The sequence below is a fragment of the Danio aesculapii genome, chromosome 23 (genome assembly GCF_903798145.1).
Source record: "Danio aesculapii chromosome 23, fDanAes4.1, whole genome shotgun sequence".
NCBI classification, from domain to species: Eukaryota; Metazoa; Chordata; class Actinopteri; order Cypriniformes; family Danionidae; genus Danio; species Danio aesculapii.
In genome coordinates this window covers 15,326,505-15,352,629 of record NC_079457.1, presented here as the reverse complement: position 1 = coordinate 15,352,629, position 26,125 = coordinate 15,326,505, and the positions used below count along the sequence as shown (strand labels likewise).

Here is a 26,125-nt window from a genome sequence, read left to right as displayed (position 1 = left end):
TCGGTGCGTTTGCTTTTATTTCCAGATCCAAAAATAGCTGCCTTGAAGATGTGCAGGAGTGTTCTTGGAAAGGTGTTGGCCTTTACTGTATATGATTTAAATATGTTTGTATGCAAAGTTCTTTTGTAGTCCACATACACATTGATCTTGTTATGCCGCAGTGTGGATACGTTTTAGTCTTATGCTAATTCCTAATAAAGGTTTTATTCTATATTTATATCATTTTAAGGGAAAACATGTGAGTGTCTGACATTTTCACAACATCAAAATCGCTAATGAAATCTGCTGAAAATGTATCATATCACTTTGTTACTTTAGCTCAATCAGTAAAAGTTAGCCCTAAGCTAAAGTAGGATCATTCATTGATTTTCTTTTCAGGTTAGTCCCTTCATTAATCTGGGGTGGCCACAGCGGAATGAACGGCCAACTTATCCAGCATATATTTTACGCAGCGGATGCCCTTCCATATGCAACCCATCACTGGGAAACACCCATATACTCATTCACACAAATACACTACGGACAATTTTAGCTTACCCAATTCACCTATCGCACATGATTTTGGACTTGTAGGGGAAACCGGAGTACCAGGAGGAAACCCACGCAAACATGGGGAGAACATGCAAACTCCACACAGAAATGCCAACTGAGCCAGCCGAGGCTCAAATTAGCGACTTTCTTGCTGTGAGGCGACAACACTACCAACTGCGCCACCGTGCTGCCCCAAGTAGCATAATATAAATTCCTAAATTCGTATAATTAATCAATAGAACGAAATGTAATATAATGTAAAAAATGTAGTCAATTTAAGTCAAGTCAAACTTAAAAACACAAAAGAGAGCCAAAGTTCTGTACAGAAATATACAACAAAATAAGCATAATAGTTTATAAAATACAATATAAAATACAGCTAAACTACCTAAAAAGGCACGTAAATAAAAATAATCAGTGAGTATGATCAGGTGTCAAACGCCAACGGAAAAAAAAGAGTTTTTAAGAGCTGATTTAAATGAAAACACAGAAGAGCCCTGTCAAGTGGGCAGCGGTACATCATTCCAAAGTCTACGACCTAGCACAGTGAAAGCACGATCCACTTTAAACTTACACTTTGTTTTTGGCACAAGTAGGAGAAGCTGATCAGCTGATCTGAGAAAACAAGTGGGCTTATAGGAGTGTATCAGCTCAAAGATATAAGGTGGGGCAAGACTATTTAGTGATTTAAAATGAAATAAAAGAATCTTAAACTGTATTCTAAAAATCACAGGCACATGGATATGTGGTCATATTTGCGAGTATCAGTTAACATGCGTGCTGCAGCATTTTGCACCATTTGCAAACGGGCAATAGCTGACCTGCTACTCCCCACATACAATGCATTACAGTATATACAGTATATAAAATGTAATATATACTGTATAGCACATTTTGAGGGATGTAAACAATAACAATGGTCCTGATGTATTTCCTGTATTGCATTTTAAATTTTCATAGCTTCTGAGAGTCCAAAAAGTTCCACATATTGATAAATAATGTTATGATAGCTGTTATAACATCAAATTATGATTGAATCGATTCTTGTTACAGTTCTGAAATAGTTTGACAAGCAGGAAATGTTCATGGGCCAGTGACATCACCATATTGAAATAGTCCATATATGTGTTTTTTTTAATAATTAAAAAATACTTGTGTTCATTTACAGAGGAGGACAGAAGAAATGTAAAAAAATAAAAAAAGACATGTTAAAAAAAAAAAACCATGAAAAAATTAAAATGTCATTATTATATTAGGGTGCTTTCACATATGTAGTTCATTTGGTCCTGACCAAGGGCAACAAATTATACATTGAAGCATTTTTCTGCTGTTTTGGGTCCTTTTCACACCACACTGATTGCTTTGGTCCGAATCAGTTAAAAAGAACCAAAATGCAGTCATGGGACAAAATCCACATCACTCATTGGCCAGATGTTGTTGAACGTATTTGCCAAACTGCTTTTCGATTGGTCAGAATTAACATGCGGGAAAATACCAATGGAACTCCCGCAACTAAACAAACCGGCAGACACAAAATGTCGCTTTTTACTATGGAGGGATGACACTGGCTGATTGTATCCCTGGTCATAGTATACTATATAGTTTGTATACATCACTTTAGACAAACTATACATTTTGAGAATGAAGCATGGTTGCGGCTAGAAAACAATGTTTTAATGCATTGTAAACGGCAAAGGTGCATCGCAAGTCAGGAGGAGGCGTGAATTAATTAAGCTAATCTGCGAAATGGTCATCTTCCAGAAATATTACCAACGATCCATCAGGTGAGGTTTTTCACTCTCCCTCTCTGTTTAAAATTGCTGTTAAGCACTGTCAACTGATATTTTTCCTACACACACCATAAGATGGGACAGCACATCGGACCACAGCAGCTGGATTAGTCCAAAACGGCTCAGTACTTTTTGCGGTTGGATGTGTTTTAGTTCAGATCATGTTCTCACCACAAACGAACTGCTCCAGGAACTACACTGAACTGAATTAAACTGAACTTCAACTCTGAAAACTGGACTGACGCAGTTTCAGTTTACTAAAACTTCTATGTTAAGCTGCTTTGACACAATCTACATTGTAAAAGAGCTATAGAAATAAAGATGAATTAAATTGAATTGTAATATTAAAATCATACTACAATTTTCCCCTTGAGATTCATGCTGTTATTATTATTAAGTTGTTAAAATGTGTTTAAAGTGAACCTTTTCACTTGTAAATACATATAAGGATGTATAAAGTATAAGGATATATACAGATAAGGATGTATATATATATACATCCTTATATGTATCTATTTATATAGATATATAACTTTATAATACAGTAAAAATATTTTATTTTGATTCAGCTTTGAACATTAAGTTCTGTCTCTGATGTTCTCTTTGATATGGACTGATCACATATTCACACAGCAATCTTTCTGCTTCTCACTTTGGACTTCATTTCCCATGACTGCCATTTCGGGCAGGGGGTTTTTGTTCCATACACAAATCTGGACAAGGGTCGTCCCTTTGGAAAGCACCTGATCAACAGAGTGTCCTCTTTAGATCACGGCTCAAACTGGCACCGCGATAGGCTTGATCAGGCAGCCTGATGAAACGTAACACCGCCTGAATGAGTGAATAGCATCAAAGAGCTGGATGTGAAGCAGCGAGCAGGTTGGCCAAGCAGGAAGACAGTTGCAAGCTGGGTTCTGTGATAAATCTTTCATTCGGCCCTCTCGGCTTATGACTTCTCTTCCTCTCTCTCTCTTACATTCACTTTATCTGTGATTCAGCAGAGACACTGGAGCTGAAGCCAGTAGACTGAAGCCATGTTTCCAGTGATTAAAAATAGCCTAAAATAACTGACAGAAAATTAAATGAAAACAGCATGGTAGGGGAGTTTTAGTAGTACTGTATGTCTTCGGTAAAGGAGTATTAGGAGTATTATTTCGCTATAAAAATATTTTCATACTCCTACCGGTCTTGAAACAGCAGTAAAAAAAGAAAAGCTTGTAATGTGAGTGGCATTTGATTTGTGTAGACTCACAGGCTTTGCTTTGCTAATCGCTAAAGATCTATGTGCATAATACTATAGATTTATTGAATGCTATTGACTAAGGAGTGTTTACACTACATAGGTCCTAATGTTTTATATCCCAAACTTCCTCCTCAGTTAATCCTGACACATTCCTCCAGGGCCAAGAAAGAAGTCACAGGAGGTTTCTAGTGCAATGTTTTTAATGAGGCTTAGAAAAATACGGAGGAGGGCTGGCTGACATCATAAGCCACTGACGGCCCCCCTGAGGTCAGACAGGGGATCCTCTGGGGTCCTTAATGGGGCCAGAGTACAGTCTGCCACGATGTAGACCACCCTGCTCAGACACTCAATAATGTTTTCCTCTGAGTGACAATCACCTCTGACTTCATGCTAATGGTGAATTTACTGAAGCTAATAAAGAATACCCTGGAGGGAACCACGTAATGGTGATTTGTCATTAAGACTCTCACTTAAACTTCACTGAGTCACTGATGGCATTACAAACATGTATTCATATACACACAAACATTAATGCACTACATGTAAGTGTGATAACTTGCAATTAAACATGAACAGATAGAACTATTTTACATCCTCGGTTAAACAGCAGAAACAGGTCGTTTAGGAGCAACCCTTCTGAAAAATCCAGTTAAACCAGCCTAGGATGGTTGGCTGGTTTTAGCTGGTTGACCAGCCTGGTTTTAGAGGGGTTTTGGCCATTTCCAGGCTGGTTTCCAGCCATTTCCAGCATGGTCTTAGCTGGTCAGACTGAGAGTTGACAAGCTACAACCAGCTTGACCAGCCTAGACAGGATGGGAGCCCAGCCAAAACCAGCTTAATGTCCAGCTTAAACCAGGCTGGTCAAGCTGGTTTTACCTGGTTTAAGATAGTCATTTTCCAGACTGACCAGTTAAGACTAGGCTGGAAATGGCTGGAAACCTGCTTGTAAATGGCCAAAACCCCTCTAAAACCAGGCCAGTCAACCAGCTAAAACCAGGCAAACAGCTTAGGCTGGTTTAAGCTTTTTTTTCAGCAGGGATGAGTAGTAAAAAACAAAAATAAATCAATGCTTGAGTAATTTCATGTGGTCTTCTAAGAGACCTCCATTTACTATTACAATTACTTCGTAACTTCTAAACTACTCAACTTATAACCATAGTGCCATACAATTATTTAGCATGCTTTGGATGAGACATTTTAACTTTAACATGGCTCTTATTCACATGCCTATTCCTGCCTCTTAGCTTATCATCACAAACAATTAGCACTAATTGCAGATAAATAAAGAATATTTAGGAAACAACCACAAAAGCAAGCTAAAAAGATTAGGTTAGAACTTCTTTCATGGGAATTACTGGAGGATGTGCTTTCATGCTTATACTAACCCTAACCACGTCTAACATTCAATCCTATAGGTTACACGGGTCAAAAGGATTGCTTGGATAGGATCATGTTACACTCGCAAAAGTGAAATATGGATACATTAGAAAAACAACCAGTTACATAAACATTAGGATGCAGATCCTATCTTCATTTCAGAGAAAACATAAAATTAGTAACAATTCCCCATCTGTCTGTTCTGATCTACTGAGGTTTTCTAGTGAGCAGAAGCAGGCATGGGAACTGTCAGTTTCTTAGAGGGCAAAAAAATGAATCTTGAGCCAGGAGAACAGCAATCAAAGGCAGAGAACTAGAAATAAGGCTCTTAAATAAACCATGCACAACAGATTCAATTATAGTACTTCGGTTTAGAAAGAACTTCTCTAATTAGAGTTTCTGATACTACATCAAACATAAAGCTTCACAAACAAACCTGGTTTAGCAAGGTAGTTACTATGGAAAGTAATAACAAAAAAATATTTCTTACCGCTTTGGTACAAGGTACATCCTTTCCCAACAGCCAGTTGAGCTCCAAGTTCCCCTCTCCCTGATAGCAGGACTGCATGCGCTCCTTGATCCGTGCATTGATGTCCCGAATACTAAATACGCAGAGGGCAGAGTCATCGGGTGGATGGTGGTACTGTTTCTGTCCTTTAGAAAAGACAGCAAAGAGCACATCATCCTGAGCACTGATGTTAAGGGATGCCGCAAGCACTCTCCCAGGCTTGCCCAGGTATGCTGCCTGCAGAAGGCGATATTCAACCCTGTTCCGAACACAACCAATAGGCAAAGACACATAGGAGTGGAATTTGTGGTCATCTTTGCAGAGTCGGACGATTCGAGAGGTGTAAAACAAGTCATTTGAGGGTCCACTGGAAGACATGCTGTTCTCTGGTGTTTCTGGCTGAACGGTCAAAAAGTAGACAAAATTACCACTAGCAAAGCCATAAATGTAGTAGATGTCAAAATGAGAGACCAATGCCAGTGTGTCAGATGGAATCTTGATAAGGGATGAAACAAAGTCAGTGTGAAGCTCATAGTCCAGCATCGCTGACGACTCTGGGTCACGAGGAAGCTTTCGACTGGAGATTGTTGGAAAGTAGTCTTGCTTCCCATCTACAGCAGTACCAATGAAGAGGGTTCCATCTTTGCCCTGTGAGGGCACAATGACTCCATACATTGTGCCTGTCTGGTTGACACTGGAGAGGTAGTGCTCCTTTTTGTGTGAGGGTTCCACCAGGATAAAGAGGTCGTCCAACCGTAGCAGTTTGCAGACACCTTGGTAGAGGCTTCCACAGGCAAGCAGTCGATTCTGGGAGTAATCAATGAGTAATAGTTTGTTGATGTTGTTGGTAGAAACCAGTGGTTCAGAGCAAGGCTGAACGATAAGTGGAGGGTAACAGGCCTTGTTGTCATCTTCTGGACCAGTATCATGGGATACTAATAGTGTTAGGTTGCCTGATAACTTGTAGACACGGTTGACGGCACCAATGTAGAGTGCCCCTGTCGTCTTGTGAACTGTCAGGTGGTTGAAGGCCCATTCTCGTCGCTCAGGGTAAAATGTTGTAAAAGACTGTTCACAGCAAACTACAGGCAAGATTAAAACTAATAACCAGCATGTAAAGGACAATGTGAAACCCTGTCCAGGGCTTTGTTTCAAAGTCCTCTGTGAATCCCGCTGTCCCCCCATGGTTTGAGGGACCTGACAGTTTAGCAAATAAAGACTTTAGAAAAGTTCAAGAAGGACTTTGTTCTTGTAGTCTGAATGCTAATTCTGTAATCCAGTGCCACACCAGAGTCTTCACATGTTCCTGAAAGAGACAAAGAGAGAGTTATGAGAACATAAATCAGCATCAGAACACCTACACTCACATAAAATCCAAAAGGAAACAGACAATGGAAATTGCACCTCATTCACCAAAACCAAAGCCCACAACCTCCATAGGAGGAATGTGTACACTCACTCAAGACAGAGAGGCAGCTTCTTTTAAGGACAATGGCAGGAAATTGTTATCTACACATTCCAAAGGAGTTGATGTGCAGGATTACACAATGAAGGAAGGTGAAGCTCATTATACCAATGGAAATTAGCATGACCTGAGTCACGCTGCTTGCTGGTTCTCTGAGACAGCAGTTTCTAAGAACAGCATTCAGTCAAAGGTCTCTAGAGTAGTGGCTGTTTTGTCAGTTATAAAATCTGACAACAACAAAAGAAGGTAACAGTAGCGAGAGCATAAGTCTGACAAAAGATTTTGATACTATTTTTCATTACGGTGGGGAGCCATATAATTTTTTTTTAGTTGAGATGCATTTAAGCCAAGAAAACTACGTTTAAAAGCTTTCCTTTTGGGCAACATGAACATTACCCCCACATTTCCAGCCCTACTCTTCTTTCTTATTATCTTTTCTTCCCAACCTAGTTTGTAATTCTAACAGAGAGAAAAGTACATTGAGAGAAAAAGGGAATAAAGCAATTTATGTGATAACATTTTGCAACGGCTATAGACCACCATCTCCCCCATATGATAAATCAAAAAGGGGGGTCCCTTTTCCTCTGAATTCATCCCAGGGAGTTAATTATCCAATCCACTGCACGAGGGAGGCCTGGATCTTATTACTACAACAAAGTGTGAACAAATTGGGTGCCAGTTCCATGCACTCTGTTTGTACTATCTGCTCTGTAAGGGGGCTGTTTAACAGGATCTGAATCCATTAATTATGCTTTCCAATTCTGTTCGTCTGTTTTTCCTCCTTTCTCTTTTTTTTATCCCTTTGACACCATTAAGTCCTAGAGGGATTAATCATTGGCACCAGAGCAATCATCCCTAAACGAATAAGGCAGCCATTAGAGATACACAATCTACACTGTCCGAACACATTCACCATATTTCTGCTTCTACTTTTCCCCCCGCTAAATTTGCATGCATCGTCAGTGGTAGGTGGTAGGAGAGGACTAACAAGTGTGCATCAGAGAATCACAATCCAACGACTGTAATTAGCTCGAACAAGTTTAAGTGGACAGGGCTTTGCTAGTGTGCTGGAACATATCAAGATATAGAAGCTATTGTTCGTCATATTGCGATTTGCATGTAGAGGCTAAAGGGACAAAGTGATCAAAGGTAAAAACGTGTGCAGAATTGTAACCAGCACTTTGCTTACATATCAGAGCACTTCAATTATAGCTTAGCCATCCACCTTATAATACACATGCTAGCTCAGCTCAGAGGTGCAGTTTATTAGCATGGCTGTAAAGGGAGCTGTAAAACCCAATCCTGGGGGTTGGTTTTGTCCTTCACGCTGCTCTTTTGTGCGACTTCGCACATGCTGTAAGTGCAAACCATGTTCCCCTGGAGGTGTTATCTGGCATCTGCTGAGCTTTTAGGCCTCACCTTAAGCAGTGCAATCACCTCTTGTCTCCAATGGAAATACAATCATGGATTCATCTAGTATGATACAGCTCGTTTAACTACTACCACCCCTCTCTTTTCTTCCTTTTCCCTAACCCTTTATTCCCTGTTCCCTGCTGACTGCTGGCTCGGAGCGAGTGCACTTCTCTCTTTTTATGTCGTAGCGACAGCTGCACTGAAGAGGGGACCGAATGGTGTAAATAACGACTGTTCAAAGTTTAGCAGCAGTGCTGTCAAGAACAGAAGCAATAGGGGCTTTGTTTATTATGCTTTGTGTTTTTCCCCCTCTTTTCTGCAACGCCTGACAGGACTCTGCTTATTATGCAGCCTGGCCAAAGAATTGAATAGATGAGACTGATTCGCCTCTTAGCTTCCTTTTATTGTTTGAAGTCAGTCTTTTACACTTGGCTCTCGGAAGAGATTACCATGTCAATGTTTGCACCTGTGAATCATGGGTTCGTCACACCAGAGCCTATAGCAATAATGGTATGATTTAGGCAGGTTTTTCAGAACAGGCATCTGTATTGTGGAGGCAACAGCACAGGCATTTTGGCAAGAGCTGTATTTCACCATGACAGTGATTCACAGCCGTACAGTGCACCAATGGAAAGGTAACAGTTGCCTTATTAGCATATCCATTATGATTCTCAACCACTAGACACTTTGCTTTTATTCGTATGTCCTGCCACTGTCTCTGCTTTGATTTGTGGAGGAGTTGCACCTGTGTCAGTAAAACCTAATGTATACTCCACTTTTTTAAGTGTACATTACCACTTCCGAAGTGTTGGAACAAACAGCCTTTCAAAGAATACTCTATTTAAATGCATGCTGTATGTGCACAAAACTTGCTACAACACATGCACTACACTGTAAAACCCAACAGTCAACTTATATCAAATGAAATGAGTGAACTCAAAATTGACTAAAAGTTAATTCTACTCATTTGGAAAGAGCTTTGAACTCAGTGTTGAAGGTAATGAGATAATGAAATACCCCATAACTTCAAGTTAAATGGAGTAAGTTCACAGTACTCATAGATTAGTTTTTGAACTCAAATGGTTTGTAGCAATTGGTTTCCTCAATCGTTTTGAGTTGTCTTAACTTACTGGGTTTTACAGTACTCAGTTGGTTTGAGTTCTCTTCATTTATTGGGTTTTACTGTGCTCAAATTGCTTTGTTTACTCAAATGGATTAAGTTCACAGTACTCATTAGGATTAATTTTTTAACTTAAATGGTTTGTTGCAATCGGTTTCCTCAAATGGTTTGAGTTACCTTAACTTTTTGGGTTTTACAATGTACAAAGATTCATCCAAGATTCAACACTGTCTTTGTACTTGCTTAAAATGCAATTGTAGACACATTGGATTTACAATCCCCTCCTCACTTCTGGTGTTATTTTGTTTTGATCAAGGCCTGTATTTGATATCTGAGAAGTGACTGTGGGTCTGACCCATGTCAAGAATGTGTTTAATCATTTAGCTCGGCTTCCAGTGAATAAAAACGCAATTGTTTTATAATTTATTCATTTCATTAAGAGTTTCAGAGTTTGATGTTTTATTCCTATTTAGTTTTATTCCAAATGAATGTCTTAATGTCTAAAGTTTAAAAGTACTGTTCTGTTCCAGTGATGAGTTGTAGTAGAAATTGCCCACATTTTATCAGTGTTTATAAGTGTTTATGGCAACGATCATTGTGTTTATTGTAACAATGCCATGTGACCATACAAAAGGCAAATATCTCAATGAATTGTCAGCAGAAGTCCGAAGAAATGCATATAGCATATGCTGTCAAAGATATTATCTTAAATTTGTGCAGGAAATAGTGAAACCTGAACCTGGGAACAGAACCAGTAGAAATGATATCAAAAAATTATCTCTCTGACTGTACTTATGAATGATTCTTTATTCTAGGACAAGGAAGGCTGAAGCCTCAATCATTTTCTATGGCCTATGAAAAAGTAAAGAACTGTGTCTTCAATTTAACACTAGCTTTGACTCTTGGTCTTCCCTTAACATGTTAGTTTCTCATTGGGTCTTAACTCCAATTCCTCTACATCAGATGTAGTGTTTTTGCCTTTTTCAGCAGTTTGTTGTACTTATTTGTCTCTTCTATTTCTTTTCTGACTAGGAAAAACTGACATGTGTGTTGACACCTTAAGGACAATTACCTATCACAAAAATGTGTGTAAGTGCACATGTGCTTTGTACCATTCTCGTGATTAAATCTATTTTTGCCCACTTTTCCCAAGTTTATTTTGGCCACAAGAAAATATATACAAAAAATAAAGAATATACAATTACCTTCAAATACAGTATCAATACACAATAACTGTTATTATGCAGCCTTTTACACATTTTTCTGTTTTACTCCAAATAAACAAAAATCACCTCATTGTTACTGAGACTTATGCCTCATTTACTGTGGCAGCGACTTTGTAGCCGGTAGTGTAATGTCACTCTGGGGTGCATTTCCGAAAACTATCGCTAGCCAACTAAGGTCACAAGTTCTGTTGTTACAAACATAGTTCGATGATTTGGCATTTCCCAAATCCATTGTTCCAACAAACATTCGCAAACTGCATTGCAAACTTGTATGCTTGCAACTACACCTCTGGAGCTGTAGTTAGAAACATACTGTAGTTCCTGGCTGTGTTCTATTCCCATTTATACCCCTATGCCCTATTAAATTTAGAACATTCTAACATTTAAACTTGGAACGATTTAAAAACAAAACATTAAAGTCATCATTCTGAGGTGTAATTTGCTTTCAAAGTATTTTTACAGCTCAGTTTTAGCGATCTTCATATTGACAATTGCGTTGCCTCTGCAATGCACTTTGAAAACATTGATGTCATTTTGAACATTTATATGAGATTAGAATACCTGCTAGCTTTTTGTAATTGATTTTATGTTTTAAAATAGAATATGTAATGTTATAAATAATATTTGTAAAAGAATCATAGGCCCTATACGTGTTATTTACATATATTTCAATTTATATGGGAAACAAGTGCATGTTTTTACCAAAACTAATAAAAATAAAAAATAAAGAAATGATGGGGTTCTTCTCTAAAGAAGTTATCATCACCCGTTTTAGAGCATCATTATGGGGGTTTTACATTATAACTAACGTGGTTTAAACAATGGATATGTGACAGAGAAACTGCGGTATTGGGGAAACACTCGTCACTACATCGTTCTTTCCCCAAATACGTAGTACGATGGATCGTACTACGATAGTTCAGCCTTGATAGTTCAAGTTATGTTATTGTTTGGGAAATGCACCCCTGGGCGGCAACCTGCTACAAACGCCAGTCTGTGTAGTTCTACAGCATGGAGAATACAACTGGCTTCTTAGCGAGCTGAAAGAGGATCCCATGAGCTCTACTAGTCGCTCTTCATTTGCAAAAAGTTGAAGGATTCTCAACTTTGTCGAGTTGCTCAACATGCACACCTGGTTGCCAACGATCGCTGTCACCCCCGGAAGTTGCTCACGCTCCGTTGAAATGAACGGTTGCTTGTCGCTTTGCTGCTGCGAGTCGCTCATAGTGTGAATGAGTGTGAATGTGAGCACCATGTCACTGACTTTATTTTACTCATGAAATGTTTTTCATGTAAACCCAAATTTATTTTCACTTAAGTTTAATTGTTTCAACCTATTTCAGTTATTTCAACTTGCGCGGAAGATGCGACTGAGACAAATTCCACGTTCACAACAAACACACTCCTCTTCATTTGCACCATCCAGAGAAAATTCACATGTTTGCATTGACTTCGTATGTGATCGACCCGTGCAAAAACTTAATTTCGCTTTTGGTGTGAACCAAATACTAACATATTTTTGTAAATTATTTGGAAAAAAACAGTATACTTTAACAGCACTGCACAGTAACAATGTGCACTCTGGTTCGAAATCGCTGGCTTCCTAAAGAAGACAGCATCATTAGCGCTCCACTGAGCCCTTGACTGTTATTTCACTTCCATCTGACTGAACATCAGCACATGGTTCCACTGAGTGTCATTTTATCATGAGAAAATCCATCCCTGGGTTATAATCCTCTCATCACATTTACATTAAACTGACCTCCGGGATACAATGCCGTTCAGATGGGATCCAAATTTAGCACCACTAATCTCTCGTGAACCATGGCGAATTCGAGGCTATGCTTCTAAAAGATTCTTCAGCTAAAATGTGCACAGGCACAGAGCTGAATTTTCAGGCCACATTGGTATCTTTTACACTGCGGTATCTGACTGGATAAAGCTCCAAAAAAAGGGGGTCATGGAATTTTCTGGCACGTTATATCCGAATGCATGGCCTTGGATTTCAACGCGTAGCTAAATGTGAAGCGAACAGGAAAACCGCTGCATTCCAGTGAGTGCTGAGGCTGTGATTATTGTACAGGAAAACTGTTGTTTTCCTTAATGAACAGTGAGGCAAAACAAACCACATGTTAGTTCTGCATAAACACACAGTGGCCTTGTGACTGACTCTGTTTGCTTCGTTAATCTAAAGAATATGGGCTAAGATAATGATCAGATAGTGCCAGCAACACTGGGTTAGCTACCTAATCTCTGGAAGTATGAGCCATACTTTATATTAGTGCTGGCACAGGGACATTAGAAGCGCTCTAGGGATGAAAGAGTAATGCTATGTTGTGATTCATTTTAGACTCTACCCACAATTCAAAGCGCAGGCGATCCGTTTCAATGGGCAGAAGGGTAATTTTAAGCTGATCTCTGTATAGAGAGCCCAGCTCAAGGGCTCAAGCTATGGATACCAGAGCCAAGCGAGCCCCCTCCCCGTGTGCCGTGACATATTTTCCCTCCTTTTATAAGCTACTTAACAATAGAACCAAAGTTGTTTGATCTTTTAAATTCATATTTACAGCTATTGTACTGCTTCAGATAAAGAACCTAAACCACAATCCCGTTATGGCGGAAAATCCTATTAATTGTTGTGGAAAAAAAAATGACACTTTGGAATTTCATGCCTGGGATTAATCCGTCGTTCCTAATAACGACTAATCTTTGAGCATGTAATCTAAATGGTTAAATAAACACCAACACAACAGTCATACCGGCAGAGCAAAGAAAGTTAAGCAGGCAGCCAGGAAAAAAAAGAAAGTTTGAAAAGTTGCTGCACTTGAAAAGGCCGATCACTTGGCAGAGAAGAGTCTTATCTCTGTTGCCATTTTTTAGCAGGTTAAAAATAGAAAGTCTAATTTTCCTTGAGGGAGGCAGCACTTTGTGGGAGTGCGTCTAAAAAACGATTAGTAGGAGAGGTTAGTCCATTAGTCTTTATTTCTTCCCTGACATTCTCTGGTGGTGATAATGAGAGGCTTTGTGAGAGCAGGGTGTCGTGGCAGTGTAGTGATATTTATAATTTCTTTTGTCTCTGCGGGAGCTCCGGCTGCGCAAGTAATGGCTGCTTCTCTCTCCATGCCAGCTCCCACTGCCGAGCACATCCATTCCCCCAAAGGGAAATGACACGGTGTGAAGTAGGGACGGATTACACTCTCACTGACCACATGGCTTCCTGTTGGTCTTCTCTCATCTACTCAGTGACGTTTATGATCTTCTTGCAGGAAACTATTGGACGGGTGCTGGAAAAGCGATGTGTCAGAACTCTAAATGACTAGTGAAAAGAGAAAACGCAATGGCATGGTGGCTCAGTGGTTAGCACTGTTGCCTCACAGCAAGAAGGTTGCTGGTTCGAGTCCCGGCTTGGCCAGTAGGCGTTTCTGTGTGGAATTTGCATGTTCTCTCCCATGTTCACTCAGGTTTCCTCCGGATGGATATATATATATATATTTATGTAGTAATAATATGTAGTAATTATATAGTAATAATACATATATGTATATGCATACATGTTTTTCAACTAACAAAAAGTTAATTGGTTTGATTTAGTATTAGTAACAGTAGCTATAATAGTATTAACACTAAACAATAACTTTATTTTTGTCCCCTATCTTTGAATAAAAGAAATAAACATATTAATATTGTATAAAATCTTAAAATAAAAATATGAAACAAATAAAAAACAATAAAATTTTATGTAATGCTCATTTATTTATAAATAAAAACCACAAAAAACAAAAAAGTTGCATCATTATTTAATTAAATTTTTTTCAACTAACAAAAAGCTCATTGGTTTGGTTTTTGTTTTGTTAACTATTATAATATTAACACTAAACAATAACTTTATTTTTTGTCCCCCTATCTTTGAATAGAACAAACACACATTAAAATTGTATAAAATCCAAAATAAAAAAAAATATTAAAATGTAACAAATAAAGAAAAACAAAAAAAAAAAACAATGACAAAAATAATACAATTTTATGTAATGCAAAATAAATGTATTTATTTATAAATAAATACCCCAACAAAAAATTGCTGCATTGTGTAAATAATAATAATAATAATAATAATAATAATAATAATAATAATAATAATAATAATAAAAAATAACAATAATAATAACTTATAAATACATTTAACAAAGTTTAACAGAGCAAGGAAATTTTCACAGTATGTCTGATAATAATTTTTCTTCTGGAGAAAGTCTTAAATGTTTTATTTCGGCTAGAATAAAAGAGGTTTTTAATTTTTTAAAAACCTTTTAAAGGTCAAAATTATTAGCCCCTTTAAGCTATATATTTTTAAATAGTCTACAGAACAAACCATCGTTAAACAATAACTTGCCTAATTACCCTAACCTGCCTAGTTAACCTAATTAACCTGGTTAAGCCTTTAAATGTCACTTTAAGCTGTATAGAAGTGTCTTGAAAAATATCTAGTCAAATAATATATAGTGTCATCATGGCAAAGATAAAATAAATCAGTTATTAGAAATGAGTTATTAAAACTATTATGTTTAGAAATGTGTTGAAAAAATCATATATATATATATATATATATATATATATATATATATATATATATATATATATATATATATATATATATATATATATATATATATATATATAACAAAAAGTTTATTGGTTAGGTTTTAGTTAACTATAATAATATTAACACTAATCAATAACTTTATTTTTGTCCATCAATCTTTAAAAAAAGAACAAACAAACAAACAAACACATTAAAATTATATAAAATCTAAAATAAAAATATTAAATGTAAACAAATAAACAAAACTAACATAACGACAAAAATAATACAATTTGATGTAATGTCAATTATTATTTTTTTATCAAAATATACATTTATTTATAAATAATAAAAAATAAACATTGTTGTTATACTATTATAATATAATTTAATATTTATCTTTCTTTATCTGCCAAAACAAAACGTACATTCACAAAACAAAACAGATTCTTGAAGAAAACAGGCTGTGAATGCTAAGGTCAAGCTAAAGTCACAAAAATTGATGTCATCATTATCAAGCCAATCAGTCACCACCTTATTACCATATCAGCTCAAAAAGTAAAATGTAAGTCTATCTCACCAAATCAGAATTTGATAAAAACCCAACCCAATTTTTTTTAGGATGAGCACAGTCCACGAATCTAGTGCTGAACCTTTGTACTGTACACTCAGCAACACAATGAGCATGCTAGACGACCCCATCCTCCGGCAACTTTTTAAAGAGCAGTTTCCCGCTATTATCTCAGTCTGTCTCTCAGCAGGACACAGAGTGATACAGTCTGACTGAAGCATATCAAAGTCTATTAAATCCCTCGCACATTGTGAAAAAGCCATGTCAACATGACATCAGAATTAGCAGCCGTCAGCGGGCGCTCTTATCCCCGAATGCAAACAAGGGGTGTGCGGATCTAATCTCTGCCTTTCACCCGCAACCTGCTGCGACATCCCCGCGTCCTCCACACTTCCACTCGCTGAAAATAAACTCCCGACATAGTCCCGTGACTCCGCTGAGGGCAGATTATAATATTATTGTTATTCTAATGCATTTTGTTCTGCCTCCCATCGTCGCCACCTCTTAGGCTAACAAACACCCATTGACGTGCACACAAACACAAGCTTGTTCGGCTTTGCACACTCTCCGGCCTCACACCTATTACCACGACTGGCAATCTGCTTAAGGATTTGCACACACACACATGCAGAGGAAGTACTTCTCATCAGAGCTGTCTGTCAAGCTTGGCACAGGTTTCTATTAAGGCTTATTTCCATAAATCTGAATTGTAAAGGGCGGCAGAGGGAGACGGGGAGCCCTCGGAAAGACACGAGACACAAGCGGAAAATGTCACCAGAGGCCACAGGATTCAGATCTACCTCCCTGGGCTAGGCAGTTTGGAATTTAATTAAGCGCTTTGATTGACGCAACTCGCATTTATCAATCAGGAAAGCTCGGTGTGTGTGTGTGTGTTATTCAGTCGACAAGTTTTCAAAGTCAACATTATGGCAGAAGAGCTGCACATGAAAGAGCGAGTGACATCTGATGCTGTCTGTTCAGCGCTTTCTGCTTTCTGTTCTGTCGTTTCGATCAAAAGGTTGTTTATTTTGCGGGATTGTTGATTGGGTGTTTTTTGTGTAGACTAAGATTTGCTTATGTGACTGATATCAGATCCTCAAAACTTAATTAGTTTTTGTCCTAATTAAATATGCAGCATGAAAATGCAGCAAGCAGTCACCGATTTTGTTAGTGGAATGGATTCTTAAGGCATGTTTGGTTGCTCCTCCCAAAGTGAAAGCGTATTGGCCTTATTCGGCTTAGTCCCTTTATTAATCTGGGGCTGCCACAGCGGAATGAACCGCCAACTTATCCAGCATAAGTTTTACGCAGCGGATGCCCTTCCAGCTGCAACCCATCACTGGGAAACACCCATACACTCCCATTCACACACTACGGACAATTTAGCTTTTCCAATTCACCTATAGCGCATGTCTTGTGGGGGACTTGTGCGGGAAACCGGAGCACCCGGAGGAAACCCACGTGAACACGGGGAGAACATGCAAACTCCACACAGAAATGCCAACTGACCCTGCCGAGGCTCGAACCAGCGACCTTCTTGCTGTGAGGTGACAGCGCTACCCACTGCACCACCGCACCCTATTATTTAATATTTTAAATGATTATTTTTTTATTATTGGCATAATACAAATATGAATTTATTTTCAGTGGGACTATAAACAGAAAACTGAATGCTTTGCACCTTATTACGATTATAAGTAGAGAGAAGTCGATATACAAAATAAAAATAAATAAACTTAAAAACATAAAAAATGTAAAGAAAAAATCATTAAAAACTTAATTATATAACATGTGAAATAAATGTAATAAAATAACAGAATTAATCATAAAAAGTTTTTTAAAACACACCGACCTAGCACTATTTTCTTTACACTGTGGAACCCTTTCGCAAACATGTCAAAACTCTTCAGCTTGACCCTGCTCCTTCTGATTGAGTCCTCACCCCCTTCTCACATCTTTGGTACTGGATACTAGTTCTGGTCAGCACATTGTAGACCGGTATTTTCTGTATGCAAGATTGCACTAGTGTTTTTTGTTTTTTAATTTATTTAATTCATTTTTTGGTTTGTTTTGCTCAAAATACTCTCCAGTGTATTTGCTTATTGTTACATGTTTATGTTGTCCTTTTTGTATATTGTTGTAAACTGTTTTAAAATTTGTAAGCAAAACATAAAAAAAATAAAATAAATAAAAAAATAAATAAATACATAAATAAACTTAAAAACATAAAAAATGTAAAAAACATAAAAAATGAAATTATATAACATGTGAAATAAATGTAATAAATTAATACAAAAATATTTTAAAAAATGTAAAAAATAAAACATATATATATATATATATATATATATATATATATATATATATATATATATATATATATATATATATATATATATATATATATATACATATACATACACATTATATATTTGAACATATATTATTTGATATATAAATAACACCAAACTGAAATAATACAACAATAAATGAACAGACTCATTTGAAAGATTAATACTAAATTATATAAATTGGCAATTCAAGAATATACTTAAACAAAAATGAATGAATGAATGAATGAATGAATGAATGAAATATATGTCTTAAATGAAATTATAATAAATGTAAAAAAAATAGTGAATGTATGGCTGGGTTGATGGATGAATAAATAATTTTCTATTTAAAAATAATTTTAAAAAATCAAGGATCACTAAATAACAATATAAACAAATATATACGCTAGTTTCAGCTCTCAAAATTAAAGTTTTCAAAACTACACCTGACCTGAAATTCTCTTACGATCAGAATCTCTCCATCCGATGACATTTGCCCATTCTGATCTCTCCCCATGTTTCAGGGTCAAGTGTTGGGTGTTTGAAGAGAGCAAGTGCAGTATTAGGTGTCTTCCAGCAGAAAGCAGAACTGAGAGATTCGCCGGGTGCTGGATTACGTAAACAGCGGCGCTCCCAGCTGTGAGAAGGGGAGAGTTAAGCTCTCTCAGGCCCACATCCTAACACCCAGACAGGGGTCAGCTTTAAACCAAAGCTCTAAGCTGCCAAAAAGTCAGCCACCGATTCAGCCAATGAGCTAAAGCGCATCTCTGACCACAGCCAATCAGATTGCTATCTAATAATCAGCACCAATCGTTCTCAAAGCCGCTGAAGTTGGCTGCTTAACACAAATACATCCTTACTTATCTCCTATTTAGAAAACACAATGAAATCTGATCAAATCCTCAAAGAAGTCAAAGCAGGACTTTAACCTTCATGTGGATTATCGAGAGTGTTATGCCACCGAGTGGATTTCTCCCAATGGAGTTCCTCGGCTTCGGATCAGTTTATAAATGTGTGCGTGTGTCAGTGTCTGTGTGTTTGTCCGGGTTTTGGCTGGCGGGGAGACGGGGCCGTATGAGGCTCTGGCACCCAAGAGAGAGGGAGAGACAGAAAAGGCCCAGCTATTCATTACTCCAGCTGGGCAACAACCCGTTACAACAGCAGTCACAACTCCAAAAACTGGCACCCACACATAGACTATTATCTGGGGCAGATTTACACAGCCTGGCACAGAGAACTGAATAAAAAAAAAAAGAAAGTCAGTGAGATGGAGAAAGAGGAAGTGAGGAAGACTATTTAGACAATGTTTGTGGGAAAAAAAAACAGCATAAACAATGATGTCCGACAACAAAGATGACCAAAAGCCAAGTTAAAAAGTAGAAAAAATTAAAAAAAAAATTGAAACATTAGAATCTAGAACTAAATAATGCTATTTAAAAATAAATAAATGCTATTTTGATGCTTTCTAATGTTGTATCAAAGATCCCCCACAGTTAGTTTACAGTACATCCATCCAAGGTCAAAAAAATAACCTACATAGTTCACTGATGGATCCAATCTTTCTAAAGCTGGGCTCACATTACAGATGCTGGAAGCTGGAGACCATAAAGGACAGATTTATCAATCCGTGAAATCATGATCGGCAATGCAGGGATTGGCTGACGGAAAGACAGCAGTGTTATGACATCATCAAATTAATATTCAGTGATCAGCTGTGTGAGCAAAAACATAAAAGTTGCAGGAAATGATAGTTAAATGATAACATAAAAACGTAGCCCTATATACATTTCTGGAGATCACGAATTATGTAGCCAGAGGTATGTATGGCTGCATTTCATCTTTAAAACAAGCACTAGGGGGCGGTATGACACTGTTTCTTTTCGTGCTAGCCGCTGACCGCATACCCCTGAATGGATGCTTTCCCACTTTTACCAGTTTGTCAAATGGCTCGCAGTGTACATTGGCAGACTTGATAAGCAGAGAGGAGCTAACTACGACGTTGGGGTTTGAGTCTGGTGAAGAACGGCTCCAGAAAGCAGGTAAGACAAAAACAAAAGCCAAAAAACAAAATAAAGAAGTAAATAACAGGGTGAGAATGTGGTAAAATCTGAAAACGTGGTAAAAATCAGGTGAGGGCTTTTCTTTTTCTGGATTGCTTTTCAAAACACTGTTGGTTGGGTTTAGGGAAGTGTGTGAGCACTGGACAATCGGTGCGTTTTAAAACATTATTGGTTGGGTTTAGGGAAGGGGATGGGTGAGGCATCGGTAGGTTGGTCAGTCAGTCAGTCGACAACAGGCTGATATGCATGCAGGTAAAAATAAAACACTTTCATTGTCTTATAATATGCATTTATTTTTATAATATTTATTTAAATATCCCAACGACTTCCTATATGCTTTGTTCAGCGATTAATTTGTTCCCAAACCCTCCTTAGCCCGATGCTAATCTGCGCTGATTGGTCTGATGGCCCAGTCTGTTGCGATTGGTCGACTGCGTTCATCGCAAGACAGAGAGAGTATCGCCCACCACGCCTTATCAACAATTTTGTAGTCATGTGTGTATGTGTGTGCCCAATGCAGGACTGCATTGAAGCAATGCAGTTTTACACCAGCATATTGCTCTATTCTGAACCATAAGTAAAAACAGTGACACACATTCAGTATTAATCCACACACAGTGACGGTGGCCATAGCAATGACAAACGGCAGGGGATCGCGAGCTTCTAAACGCGTTTAAATATGTAAAGAAAGCAGCATGTGTCAAGTTTTCAGCATGGCTTTAGATGCGATATGAGAACATAAAGAGTTAACCAGATACAGTACAAGCCATGTGGAGCGGTTACAAGTAACAAAACACAATTTAATACATCATTTGCAAGCTAGAGAAAACAATGAGGCAACTATTTTAATCGCACTTAAGTTACTTACACTTGAGAAATGGAGGAAGAAACTGATCCATGAACTGTGCACTGTAAAGTTCCTGGAAAGCTCTGAAAAGTCCCATACATCAATAGTGTTTTCTGATCCTTCCTTTAACAAACGGCCAACGAACCCCTCATTGAAAGCGTGTAGATTGCTGAAGCAGGGGAAAATAACACTAACTTTCCCTCACACTTCAGAGCACAGCATCTACAGTGTTTGTGGGCGGAACCGGGGGTTTCAATTTTCCAGAGTATGTGCGTGTAACAAGTGGGCAGGGCTTGAGTTCCATATCAACGTCACGCCGGCACAGCTAAGGACTCGTTATTGCGGCGATTCATTGGAATCACTCTGAGTCGACTCTTTTATAGACTAATTCATAGTTTAAAAGACTTTCAGATTTAAGCCTTACCTGGATATTTCACTTCACTTAGAGTTGTGTTACACACTGCATGGAAGGTCGTTTTCAAAAACCCATAACAGGGGCTCTTAAACTTAGTTTTATGTTTAATTATATTTGTTAAGCTAACTTAATCAATTTGTGTTGGGAATACATTCATTAATTGTGTGAAATCACAGCATTTTGTACAGTGTGGTTTGGTTCGAAAATGGGTACTAATCAGTAAAAAAAGGGTTTGTGAGGGAAGTAAGAGTGGAATCGAGTCATAATTATGTTTTATAAACAATAGTTCTGATGTTTGAAACTATGCAGACCTTTTAGATAGAGAAAAATGTACATTGCATTCTCACAACATTACATTTTCGCTGTGAAAACTGGCGGTTGGCCTTTTGAAAATAATATTTACTATTCAAAAAGCTGTAAATTCTTTTGAACACTGTTATCAAAGACGCCTGCCCAACTGTTATTTGCCCTTTCTTATCATAATATTACTTCAGTCTGCCGGCGTGATGCATGGCTCTCAAATCCGAGGCGTTACATAAGATATTCGGGGAAATGAGAGGGCACCTGTCAGAATAATCCACTCCATTCTGCTCCCACTGTTTCAAATAAGAGCTCGCCAACGGGATCCAGCGTGCTAATCACACAGCCACTGTATGCAGAGCCACTCAGAGCCACCACCTGGATACTCCACGCGCAGCGGGTGGCAATGCTAGCGCTGGCGAGGTTTAACACACTCATCCCACAGCGGCGGCAGAGCGACAGGAAAATGACACTTGAGAGTGGGAGAGCAATTCTGGCGAATGTGAATGCTAGTTAGGTGTAGACAGTATTCAGTAAGAAGTGGCTGATGCTGGGCTCTGCTGATGCCTGCAATGATGTCAATGCTTGGAATGGGTGATCAACAAAATATGTGATCAAATTTATAAAACAAAGGGTTTGACGATTGATTATCATTACAAAATGATTATTATTATTTTAATTATTATTATTTATTTTTTTTTGCCAAGTGTACAGGTTTACTAGTAACTGGTTTAATTAGTATTAAATTAAACTCCATTTGTAATTACAGCTAATAAATAAATAAATAAACATTTTACTAAAAGACATTGGTTTTATTATACATTAATGCTTCTAAAAATATTATCAATTTATCAATAAATAAATTAAGAATTCAATTTTTTAAATTATATAAGAAATAATAACCGTATTATTTATTTAAATAAATAATTGCCATTTTCAATATTAATATATCTGAATATAATAATAATAATAACAACAAAAACAACAACAACAACAACAACAACAACAATAATAATAATAATAATAATTTTATATAATTATAATAATGTGAAATAATTTATAACAATAATTATTGTTTAATAATAATAATAATAATAATAATGATTATATATTAATAATAATAATAATAATAATAATAATAACAATAATAATAATAATAATAATTATTATTATTATTATTAGTAGTAGTAGTATATTTAATATTTTATAAATAATAAATATAATTAGATTAATAATAATAATAATAATATTAATTATTATTATTATTATTATTATTATTATTGTACATATATTATGGATAATAATTATGTTATTATTATATTATAGTTATAAATGATAAAATACTATAATTATACAATTACAAATTATAAAAATATATATAAATACATTTATTTAAAAAAATAAAAAATATTATTATTAATAATAATAATAATAAGTATTATTATTATATTATTATTAGTAGTAGTAGCAGTAGTAGTATATAATATTATTATGTTATAAAACATATAATTTAATTAATAACAATAATAATATTAAATATTATTATTATTATTATTATTATTATTATTATTATTATTATTATTATTATTATTATTATTATTATTATTATTATTATTATTATTGTACATTCAAACAACTATTATAATCCTCGCCATGATCATCAAACTAGATTCCCTTAAAATTAAGAAAATAAATGCATGGGCAAGAAAATTGAGAGAATGTTTTGATTTCACCCAAGAGACTTGGGCCCAATCCCAATTCTCCCCCTTGGCCCTTCCCCTTACCCCTACCCCTTGTTTTGCACGTTCATGTGAAGGGGTAGGGGTGTCCCAACTCTCTTTAGCATGAAGGCTTAAGGCTAAGGGGGAGGGTTATGTACCCCTTCGAAAGGATATTTTTCAGGACCACACTTTAGTTTACTCTATACCCATCAAAATAAACCTAATCATGCATTCGAGTCAAGTTTCAGGTCAGCCTTTGCTCAATCCTGAACCAAAAGTAGCAACTACACAACAAGACCAAAACAAAACAGCAACACACCATTTCAGCAATGCATAGCCTATACAGGTAGTCCATATGTAAAACCAGCATCTGTGCTTTCTACCCAGTCCGCTTCGCTCAGCGTTGTCTAATCAATCAGATGCCAATCCAATTAATGCAGTGGCTGTGCAGCAGAGCATCAATTAATGGCCGGTAGTAAAGGGGCCACAATGTTCCAGGTTAATCTGCAGCAACGGAGCTAAAAGTATACTCTTTCATAATCCTTTTTGTCATAATTCACTGCCAAATAGCTTAGCCACCAATAAGGACAGCAGACAGCTTTTAAAATGCCATTCAGAAATATTACAGACTCCTGCAGTCTACGCAAAAAAACTTCTCGACCACTAATACATGTGTGGGACCATCAACTGCACAAGTTTACGGTACAGACAGGGACAGATTTGCAGCAGTTGATGTATTTTACACCATCATTGTTGTTGAGCGCTTGAATAAATCATGTAAATACTGCTGAAAGAACTGCTCTGGTGTCGTAAATCTGTCTGTTAATTATAGTCTTATGAGGCTGTTACTGTGCACTGCTTTCCATGCGCAGGAATGGCATGCAAGAAAGCCACACTGAAATACTCAACTGTCTACACGAAGAATGACAACTATATGCGATGTCACGGTGGTCAGTCCTGGCCGGATCATCTGTCACGCTCTTCCCACGCGTATAGGACATCCTCTCTGTTGAGTATATATTGTCACTGAGCACCATTTATTAATAAACAAAGAGCTGAGGGGGGAAGTGCTATCTTTTACTAGTTCGGACAGCCTGCGCTCTCTATCCACTGGCCCTCTCTGTTGTCTCTCAGTCAATGTCCATCCACCCAAGTGCAGGATATCGGATGATTTATCACAGAGGAAGCGCAGGCATGGAGATATGCCAATGAACTCCCATGATAGTCACTTCTTATCCTGGCTCAATGAGTCAGGGACGCTCTTTAAATCACTCCGAAGTCAACCGAAGGACCACTATGTGGGTCATAGGAAGGTCTGATGGTACAAAAAATGCAATTATGAACTATAGGGTTGACCATTATTTATCATTTTAGCATCGGTAATAACAATGTGATCATTCACAATAGTCACATCACAGGATATGCAATGTTGAGTCGGGATTATAATTTATGATTTGCATGCATTTATTAGGATTGTGACTGTATGGGGAATTTAAAAGCATAACCATTTGTAACTTCAACAACGATTATTTTTATTGATTCTTTTGTTTGTTAGTACGTTTCTAGTATGGATTAGTATGTGGTTAGCATGAATTGGCATGTTGTTAGTATGTCCGATGTAAATTCAATGATGTTTTTTTACAATGGAAGTCTATGGGACAGTTGCTCAGGTGCGGTAAGTGGTTGTTGAAAGGTCATCAGTGATTGGCAGATTGGTAGTTTGAGTTAAATGAGCCCAATCTTAAGTTTGTATTACAGTCTGTTGGAAAGTTATGAGGCCATAAATTTTGGTGCAATGTTAAGTCAATGGGACTTTTCTGAATTTTCCGGGTCAGTTTTCGGAAGACCGTAAGTCGGATCAGTTGGAAAAGATATAGCAACCCAAGTCAGACTGAACGGTCTAGGAGGAGATGCATACAGAAATTAGTTTCAGAAGATGAATAAGACGGAAGAAGAAGACGGAAGAAGAAGACGGAAGAATAGTACGTTTATGTGGTATAACAGTATGTTGGTTTTCTCAAGCCACCATAATTATCAATTCTTTTCAAATAGTGAAATTGTATTTATATTACAATCTATATAAGCAAACAACAAAATATTGCAATGCTAGATTTATCCAATATTGCCCAACCTTATTGTGAACAATGAATGTAATGATATACTGATGAATGTCACAAAAATATGTCCAAGCCAGGTGGTAATAAAAGAAATTCCAAATAAAACCCATTTTTGTATAATTTTCATGCATAGATTTACATCTGTAGCAATTGTTCATTAACAACTGATTGTGACTGTTTGACCTAATTCCAATTATTTGACCCTGAACAACAAAACCAGTCATAAGGTGTCGATTTATTGAAATTGAAACGTATACAATTGAGATACATACAAATAAATATAGATTTTTTTTTCATTGATGAATGGTTTATTAGGACAAGTCAATATTTGGCCAAGATACTAATATTTGAAAATATGTAATCAGGGGTTTTACCAATACCCATTATCAATCAAAAATTGAGTTTTGAGATATTTACAGTAGGGAATTTACTAAATATTTTCACCATTACTTAATATCCTAATGACTTTAGGCATGAAGGAAAAACATATATAATTAATTAAATAATATATA

At 36.9% G+C, this 26,125-nt stretch overlaps 1 protein-coding gene across 1 annotated transcript in view; it reads right to left on the bottom strand.

The window, feature by feature from the left end:
* Positions 1 to 26,125, bottom strand: part of plxna2 (plexin A2) — a 380,453-nt gene that overhangs the window by 321,558 nt on the left and 32,770 nt on the right. Inside the window, exon 2 of the mRNA XM_056448621.1 lies at positions 5,432 to 6,755. Within this exon, the coding sequence (XP_056304596.1) occupies positions 5,432 to 6,634 (1,203 nt within the window). The 5' untranslated portion in view covers positions 6,635 to 6,755. The remainder of the gene's footprint in view (positions 1 to 5,431; positions 6,756 to 26,125) is intronic.